Source organism: Balearica regulorum, chromosome 31, assembly GCF_011004875.1.
Source record: "Balearica regulorum gibbericeps isolate bBalReg1 chromosome 31, bBalReg1.pri, whole genome shotgun sequence".
NCBI classification, from domain to species: Eukaryota; Metazoa; Chordata; class Aves; order Gruiformes; family Gruidae; genus Balearica; species Balearica regulorum.
In genome coordinates, this window is record NC_046214.1 from 1,007,614 (window position 1) to 1,017,074 (window position 9,461).

The window sequence follows — 9,461 nt, forward strand, 5'->3', positions numbered from 1 at the left end:
CATCCTGCACCCTGGGGTGCCATTTGGGGGGGAGGGGGGGACATCCTGCACCCTGGGGTGCTTTATGGGTGGGGGGGGCACGTCCTGCACCCTGGGGTGCCATTGGGGGGGGCACATCCTGCACCCTGGGGTGCCATGGGGGGGGACACACATCGTGGGTGTCTGGGTGCCTTTTGGGTGGGGGTGGACCCCTGGGTGCCTTTTGGGGGGGGGGAAAAACACACGAGGGTGCTTTATGGGTGGGGGGGGTGGACCCCTGGGTGCTTTTTTGGGGGGGGGGGGCACGAGGGTGACCTGTGGGGGTGGGGGGTGGGGGCACGGGGTGGATGAGTGGGTGCCCTTTGGGTGGGGGTGGGGGGTCCCATCTTGGGTGCTTTATGGGTGGGGGCGGCACATCCTGGACCCCTGGGTGCCCTTTGGGGGGGGGGGGCTGGACCCTTGGGTGCCTTTTGGGGTGGGGTGGGTGGGTGTCACAACGCGGATGGCCGGGTCCTCGGTCCGAGTGCCCCCCCACCCATGGGACACCCCCCCCCCCCCCCCCCACCCATGGGTGCCCCCACTCACCTTCCCGCACCAGGAACGGGCAAACCGGGAATTTTGGGAAAAGGGGGGGGGAGGAGCCAGACACCACACCTGGGGGGGGGCGGGGTGACAGTGGGGTGGGGGAGGAGCCCACAGGTGCCAGGACACGCCCCCTCCCCCCCCCAGGGTGCTCCCTGGGGGCTGTAACCCCTCCCCCCCCCCCCCCAATTCAATAGCGCCTTGTTCTCCCCTCCCCCACCCGGCCGCCTTGACCTTGACCTTGACCTTGACCCCGGCTGTCACCCCTCCCCCCCCCCCCAACAAAGGTCCCATTGAAACCCTCCCCCCACCCCCCCCCGCTGGGTGACGCCGGGGACACCCGGATGCCTCTAAGCGAGGGGGTGTGGGTGGGGGTGGGTGACACATTCCTGACCGACTGACAGCGAGGGGACCCCCACGTCCGACTGTTGGCACCCCCGCTACACCCACCCCCCCCTGCACCCAGGAGGCCGGGTGACACCGCACACCCCCACCCACCCACCCACCCACCCCCCCCCCGAGTTGTTCCCATGCGGCTGTTGGGTGCTGCCGGCTGTAGGCGGGTGCTGGGCGTCAACCGGTTGGAGCCCAGCCCAGCAGCGCGTTATCCGGGTGTTGTCCGGCTGTAACTCGGCGAGCGGACGGGCGAAGCGGCTGTTAACCGGGTGTAGTCTGACGTGGCGGCACGGCGGCGGTGCAAGGGTCAGGCGTTTGCCGGGTGTAGCGCCGGGCGGCGGTGCGCGAGCCGGGTGTTGCGCGGCGGTGGAATGTGACGTAGGGGTGCGGCAGTAGGCCGGCCGGCTGTGAATCGGGTGTAGAGTGGCGTGGTGGCATGGCGGTGAGTGAGCCGGCTGTTAACCGGGTGTAGTATGGCACAACGGTGCGTGACCCGGCTGTTAACCGGGTGTAGCGTGGCACGGCGGTGCGTGAGCTGGGTGTTAATCGGGTGTAGCGTGGCATGGTGGCACGACGGTGCGTGAACCGGGTGTTAACCGGGTGTAGCGTGGCGTGGCAGTGTGAGCCGGGTGTTAACCGGGTGTAGCGTGGCACGGTGGTGTGTGAACCGGGTGTTAACCGGGTGTAGCATGACGTGGCAGTGTGAGCCGGGTGTTAACCGGGTGTAGCGTGGCACGATGGTGTGTGAACCGGGTGTTAACCGGGTGTAGCATGACGTGGCAGTGTGAGCCAGGTGTTAACCGGGTGTAGCGTGGCACGGTGGTGTGTGAACCGGGTGTTAACCAGGTGTAGCGTGGCGTGGCAGTGTGAGCCAGGTGTTAACCGGGTGTAGCGTGGCACGATGGTGCGTGAACCGGGTGTTAACCAGGTGTAGCGTGGCGTGGCAGTGTGAGCCGGGTGTTAACCGGGTGTAGCGTGGCACGGTGGTGTGTGAACCGGGTGTTAACCGGGTGTAGCGTGACGTGGCAGTGTGAGCCAGGTGTTAACCGGGTGTAGCGTGGCACGACGGTGCGTGAACCGGGTGTTAACCGGGTGTAGCGTGGCGTGGCAGTGTGAGCCGGGTGTTAACCGGGTGTAGCGTGGCACGGTGGTGTGTGAACCGGGTGTTAACCGGGTGTAGCGTGACGTGGCAGTGTGAGCCGGGTGTTAACCGGGTGTAGCGTGGCACGGTGGTGTGTGAACCGGGTGTTAACCGGGTGTAGCGTGGCGTGGCAGTGTGAGCCGGGTGTTAACCGGGTGTAGCGTGGCACGGTGGTGTGTGAACCGGGTGTTAACCGGGTGTAGCATGACGTGGCAGTGTGAGCCGGGTGTTAACCGAGTGTAGCGTGGCGCGGTGGTGCCTGAGCCGGGTGTTCTCCCGGTGTAGCGCGGTGTAGGAGCGTGCTAGCCGGGTGTTAACCAGGTGTAGGAAGTAAGCGGGTGTTAGCCGGCTGTATATATGTCACGCTGGCGTGTGAGCCGGGTGTTGCCCCGCTGTCGCGCGGTACGGTGGTGGGTGTTACCCAAGTGTAGCGCAGCGTGGCGGTGTGATGGCAAGCTCTGTGTCACCGTGTGTGCGTGTCAGTCGGTGCTGGGCGTCCCGGCACGCATCGGTTGTATGTGTGTGTGTGTGCGTGCGTGCGTGCGTACACGTCTCCGCCTGTTGGTGCCAGGCCCGTGGTGGCATCAGCGTCAGGCGGTGTCACCCCATGGCGAGAATTCCACCCCCCCGCCCCCTTCACGGGAACAGGCGGGGATGGGGACACCCGTGACGCGCACGTTGTTGCACACACGCGTGTGTACCAACGCTCACGCGCACACCCGCGCTGCTCGGTGACTCTTTTATTGACGTTTCCATGGTAACGTGTCCTCCGTGGTGGCTAGAAGACGGGGGGGGGGGCCAGTGTTAGGGGACCCAGGCGTCCGACTGTTGTGTGTGTCCCCCCCCCCAAAAAAAAAAAGAACCCCGGCATCCGTGTCACTCCCTCCCCCCGCAGATGTACACCCTCTCCTCGGTGGTCCTGCGTTGGTCGGGTGTTGTCGTCGGGATGCTGGGGGTGAGCGACGGGGTGAGGGTGTTCTCCGTAAAAACGGGGGGTCCCTCGGTGGCGGTGAACTCGTCCACGCGGAAAATCCACCGCCCCGGTATCCCCACGTTACTTCTACGGTTGATGCGCAACACCTCCGGCGAGCGTGAACCCGGGATGTTGTAGTAGTGAACGTCGTCCCCGCTGTTGAACCCGGCCTGGTGACACACACGCACGCACGGGGTGGGTGACGGGTGGGATGGGGACACCGCGGCGGGGGGGGAAGACACCACCGGGAGCCGTCAGGGTGTGAGGGGCTGTGGTTGTGCCCAAATCCCCTTAATTCTGCCCCAAATCCCTTGAACTTTGTCTGAAATAACTGTAAGTCTGCCCAAATTCCCCTTAATTCTGCCCAAATTCCCCCTAATTCCGCTCCAAATCTCCCTAATTCTGTCTAAAATAACCTCAATTCTGACCAAATCCCCCTAATTCCACCCCGAATCCCCCCTAATTCCACCTGAAATCCCCTTAATTCCACCCCATATCGCCTTAATTTCACCCCAAATCTCCAAAATTCTGCCCCAATCCCCTTAATTCTGCCCCAATTCCCTGAATTCCATGCTAAATCCCCTTAATTCCACCCAAAGTCCCTTTAATCCCAACTTAAATCCCACTAACTCTGCCCCAAATCCCCTTAATTCTGCCCCAATCCCCTTAATCCCCATTCAAATCCCTTAATCCCACCCCAAATCCCCTTAATTCTGCCCCAATCCCATTAATTCCACCCCAAACCCCCTTAATCCTGCCCTAAATCCTCTTCATCGCACCTCAAATCCTTTTAATTCCATCCCAATCCCCTTAACACTGCTCAAACAACATAATTCCACCCCAAATTCTCTTAATTCCGGCCAAATCCCCTTAATTCCACCCAAAATCCCCTTAATTCCACCCCAATTCCCGTTAACTCTGCCCTAATCCTCTTAATTCCACCCCAAATCCTTTTTATTCCACCCGAAATCCTCTTAATCCCACCCTAATCCCCTTAATCCTGCCCCAAATTCCCTTAATTCTGCCCCAGATCCCCTTAATTCTGTCTAAAATAACCTTAACTGTGGCCAGATTCCCTTAATTCCTCCCCAAACCCCGTAGTTCTCCCAATCCCTTTATTTTCACCCAAAATTACCTTAATTCCACCCCAAATCCCCTTAATTCTGCCCCAAATCCCCTTAATTCTGCTGCAGTTCCCTTAACTCCACCCCAAATCCCTTAATTCCACCTCAAATCCCCTTAATTCCACCCACATCCTCTTAATTCTGCCCAAACTCCCTGATTTCACCCCCGATGCCCTTAATTTCACCCCAAATCCCCTCAACTCTGTCCAAATCCCCTTAATTCTGCTCCAAACCCCTAATTTCACCCCAAATCCCCTTAACCCCGCCCCAAATCCCCTTAATCCCACCCCAAATTCTCTTAATCCCACCCCAAATCCTCTTAATCCCAGCCCAAATCCCCTTAATTCTGTTCCAGACCCCTAATTTCACCCCAAATCCCTTAATCCCACCCCGCATCTCCTTAATCCCACCCCAAATTCTCTTAATCCCACCCCAAATCCTCTTAATCCCAGCCCAAATCCCCTTAATTCTGCTCCAAACCTCTAATTTCACCCCGCATCTCCTTAATCCCACCCCAAATTCTCTTAATCCCACCCCAAATCCTCTTAATCCCAGCCCAAATCCCCTTAATTCTGTTCCAGACCCCTAATTTCATCCCAAATCCCTTAATCCCACCCCAAATCCTCTTAATCCTGCCCCAAATTCTCCTAATCCCACCCCAAATCACCTTAATTCTGCTGCAGTTCCCTTAATTTCACCCCAAATCCCCTTAATCCTGCCCCAAATCCACTGACCTCCACACCCATCAAGGTGGGTGACCCACATCCCTTTTGGGTGTCACCCCGGTGTCCCCCCCATGTCCCCGTCACCCACCTGGGCCGGGACACCCCCGAGGCCGGTGTGGGCGTCCCCATCGTTGGCGATGCCCGTGGTCCATTGGATGTCACCGTAGTTGAGCATGACGTAGGAGGTGACCTCATCGGTGGCCAGCACGGCCTGGAAGGTGTTCACCTACGGGTGGGGGGGGGACAGTAGAACGTCACCACGTCACCGTGTCACCTAGACCCCCATCGTTGTGGCCCCCAGCTCCGTGTCTCCATTCCTGCGGTCCTTTTCCCCCGCCCCGTGTCCCCCACAATCTGGCCACCATCTCCACACCTCCATGTCCTCCTCGTTCACCATCCCCATGTCCCCCACGTCCCCCATGTCCCCGTGACCCACCCCTCTTTGTCCCCATCTCCTTGTGGCCCATCTCCATGTCCCCACGTCCCTCAATGTCCCCATACCCATGTCCCCACCAAGACTGGAGGCCACCACGCTTGGAGGTCAAGATGGTTGACCACCCTCCTGTCCCCCACATCCCACGGGTGTCCCTGTCCCTACTCACACGTCCCATGGGTGTCCCTGTCCCCATCTCCTTGTGGCCCATCCCCATGTCCCCACGTCCCTCAATGTCCCCATACCCATGTCCCCACCATGACTGGAGGCCACCACGCTTGCAGGTCAAGACGGTTGACCACCCTCCCGTCCCCGAACGTCCCACCTTGTTGGAGGCAGCTCCGAAGAAGGAGACACGATCCCAGGTGGCCACGAAAGCCCACGTGGGCTGAGGAGTTGGGTCAGGGTAGGTCACGGCGACGGCCAGGTCACGGGCCAGGCGGGCCAGTAGCTCCGGCTTCCGGCTCTGCCGGTAGAAGACATTTCCTCCCAGTCTGGTGTCCACGTCGGCCCAGTACGGGGCCACAAAGGGCCGGTGGCCCGGCAGCGGGAAGGGTTCGGGGGTGAACTCGGGGACCCCCATCCCAAACGACACCACTCCGTTGTTGTTGACCTGTAGAAGACAACCATCACTCCATGGTGATTCAGGCCAGCACCTGTGGTGGCCCTCAACCGTGGTGGCCCTCAACCATGGTGGCACCAACTGTGATGGCCCCCCCCCCCACCCACCGCCTCCGCAATGATGTGTCTTCAACCGTGGTGATCCCAGTCATGGTATCTGCCATCATGGTGACCCCAACCATGTTAGACCTCAACCATGGTGGCTCCCAACCATGATGTCTCCAAACCATGGTGGCCCCAAACATCTTGACCCCTCAACCATGGTGTCACCTACCCGTGGAGCCCCAACTATGGTGTGTGCAACTGTGTTGGCCCCAACCCATGGTGTCCCCCAACCCATGGTGGCCCCCAACCTATGGTGACCCCCAACCTATGGTGACCCCCAACCCATGGTGACCCCCAACCCAGGGTTCCTCAACCCATAGTGTCTCCAACCCATGGTGTCTTCAACCGTGGTGGCCCAAACTCATGGTGTCCTCAACCCATGACGTCTCTAACCCACGAGTGTCACCCAACCACAGCGTCTCCACCCATGGAATCTCCAACCCAACAGTGTCCCAACCAAAGTGTCACCCAACTCATGGTGGTCCCCAACCCGTGGTGGCACCCAACCCTGGTGTCCCCAACCCATAGCACCCTCCCGCCCCTCCCACGCCGTGGGGCCCAGGACCCACGTAGAGGGAGCGGTGGGCTTGTCCGTAGAAGGAGAAGATCTCCCAGAGGAAGATCTCGGGGCTCATCCCGTCGTCCTCATGTGGGGTGGCGTCGTCCCCAACATCTGGCCCAAAGGGGTAGAGCAGCCCACCTTGGGGGGGGGGGGGGCACCCATCAGTGACCCACGGCGAGGAGTGGGAACCCCGACGCTGTGGGTCTGGGACCTCCCAGTGTGGGTCAGGGATCTCCTGGTGTGGGACTGGGACCTCCTGGTGTCACCTCAGAACCTCCCAGTATGGAACTGGGACCCCAATGTCACCTCGGAACCTCCCAGTATGGGCCCAGCAGCCCCTCACTCACCTGAGGGTCCCATGGGTGCCCCCCGTGTCCCCATGGTGTCTCCACTCCTGCGGGGGTCCCATGGGTGCCCCCCATGTCCCCACTCACCCAGGGGTCCCATGGGTGCCCCCCGTGTCCCCACTCACCCAGGGGTCCCATGGGTGCTCCCCATGTCCCCATGGTGTCCCCACTCACCCGGGGGTCCCATGGGTGCCCCCCACGTCCCCACTCACCCGGGGGTCCCATGGGTGCCCCCCATGTCCCCATGGTGTCCCCACTCACCCGGGGGTCCCATGGGTGCCCCCCGTGTCCCCATGGTGTCTCCACTCCCCTGGGGGTCCCATGGGTGCCCCCCATGTCCCCACTCCTGCGGGGGTCCCATGGGTGCCCCCCGTGTCCCCATGGTGTCCCCACTCCTGCGGGGGTCCCATGGGTGCCCCCTGTGTCCCCATGGTGTCCCCACTCCTGCGGGGGTCCCATGGGTGCCCCCCATGTCCCCATGGTGTCCCCACTCACCCGGGGGTCCCACGGGTGCCCCCCGTGTCCCCATGGTGTCTCCACTCCCCTGGGGGTCCCATGGGTGCCCCCCATGTCCCCACTCCTGCGGGGGTCCCATGGGTGCCCCCCGTGTCCCCATGGTGTCCCCACTCACCCGGGGGTCCCATGGGTGCCCCCCGTGTCCCCATGGTGTCCCCACTCACCCGGGGGTCCCATGGGTGCCCCCCGTGTCCCCATGGTGTCTCCACTCCCCTGGGGGTCCCATGGGTGCCCCCCACATCCCCACTCCTGCGGGGGTCCCATGGGTGCCCCCCGTGTCCCCATGGTGTCCCCACTCACCCGGGGGTCCCATGGGTGCCCCCCGTGTCCCCAGGGGTCCCCACTCATCCACGCGGCCGAGGAGCAGCAGGAGGAGGAGGAGGAGGTGAGGAGCCTTCATCTGGCCAGGCCTGGGGGAGCGGGGGGTCAGGGGGGCTGGTCCCCACGGGTGTCCCTGTCCCCCCACACGTGTCCCCTCTGTGTCCTTGTCCCCCCACATGTGTCCCCTCCGTGTCCCTGTCCCCACAGGTGTCCCTGTCCCCCCACACGTGTCCCCTCCGTGTCCTTGTCCCCTCCATGTCCTTGTCCCCCCACATGTGTCCCCTCCGTGTCCCTGTCCCCACGGGTGTCCCTGTCCCCCCACACGTGTCCCCTCCGTGTCCCTGTCCCCTCCGTGTCCCTGTCCCCACGGGTGTCCCTGTCCCCCCACACGTGTCCCCTGCGTGTCCTTGTCCCCCCACACGTGTCCCCTCCGTGTCCCTGTCCCCACGGGTGTCCTTGTCCCCCCACACGTGTCCCCTCCGTGTCCCTGTCCCCACGGGTGTCCCTGTCCCCCCACACGTGTCCCCCGCGTGTCCCTGTCTGTCCCCACTCACACGTCCCACCGGTGTCCCTGACCCCCTGCCCCACCATGTCCCCCCTGTCCCCCCGTGTCCCCCGTGTCCCCCCACTCACCGATGTCCCCCCATGTCCCCCGTGTCCCCCATGTCCCCCGTGTCCCCCCACTCACCGATGTCCCCCCATGTCCCCCCGTGTCCCCCCACTCACCGATGTCCCCCCATGTCCCCCCATGTCCCCCCATGTCCCCCCGTGTCCCCCGTGTCCCCCCACTCACCGATGTCCCCCCGTGTCCCCCCGTGTCCCCCGTGTCCCCCCACTCACCGATGTCCCCCCGTGTCCCCCCGTGTCCCCCGTGTCCCCCGTGTCCCCCCACTCACCGATGTCCCCGCCGCCCGTGGGTCCCCGCCGTGTGTCCGCACCCGATTTATCCCCAGGGAGGGGACGGGGGGGGGGGGGACAAGGGGGGGGGGGGGGGGGGACACGGACACAGGTGGCACCTCCCAGGGCCCCGGGCGCTTCCGCCTCTGCCCACAGCACGAGTGGGGGGGACTGGGGGGGACTGGGATGGACTGGGAGGGACTGGGGGGGGAACGGGGGGGGACTGGGGGGGACTGGGGGGGGAACTGGGGGGGACTGGGGTGGACTGGGAGGGACTGGGGGGGGAACGGGGGGGGACTGGGGGGGACTGGGGGGGGAACTGGGGGGGACTGGGATGGACTGGGAGGGACTGGGGGGGGAATTGGGGGGGACTGGGATGGACTGGGAGGGACTGGGGGGGGGACTGGGATGGACTGGGAGGGACTGGGGGGGGGACTGGGGGGGACTGGGAGGGACTGGGGGGGAAACTGGGGGGGGGAACTAGGGGGGACTGGGATGGACTGGGAGGGACTGGGGGGGCTGGGGGGGGAACTGGGGGGGACTGGGATGGACTGGGAGGGACTGGGGGGGACTGGGGGGGACTGGGAGGCACTGGGATGGACTGGGAGGGACTGGGGGGGGAACTGGGGGGGGAACTGGGGGGGACTGGGATGGACTGGGAGGGACTGGGGGGGGAACTGGGGGGGGGACTGGGATGGACTGGGGGGGGAACTGGGAGGGACTGGGGGGGAACTGGAGG

At 63.6% G+C, this 9,461-nt stretch overlaps 1 protein-coding gene across 2 annotated transcripts; it reads right to left on the reverse strand.

Moving 5' to 3' along the window:
• Positions 1 to 2,823: 2,823 nt before the first annotated feature.
• LOC142598836 (sushi, nidogen and EGF-like domain-containing protein 1) lies at positions 2,824 to 8,913 on the reverse strand. Of its 2 annotated transcripts, XM_075738261.1 has the most exons (6): positions 8,722 to 8,913; positions 7,805 to 7,914; positions 6,649 to 6,779; positions 5,679 to 5,966; positions 5,009 to 5,146; positions 2,824 to 3,241 (listed from the first exon to the last, which is right to left on the reverse strand). In XM_075738261.1, exons 2-6 carry the CDS (start codon positions 7,902 to 7,904, stop codon positions 2,975 to 2,977), a joined length of 924 nt encoding a protein of 307 aa, XP_075594376.1. In that variant the 5' UTR covers positions 7,905 to 7,914; positions 8,722 to 8,913; the 3' UTR covers positions 2,824 to 2,974. The 2 variants fall into 2 exon arrangements, with proteins under 2 accessions (XP_075594376.1, XP_075594377.1); XM_075738262.1 differs by lacking the exons at positions 7,805 to 7,914; positions 8,722 to 8,913 and adding an exon at positions 6,989 to 7,013.
• Positions 8,914 to 9,461: the final 548 nt, after the last annotated feature.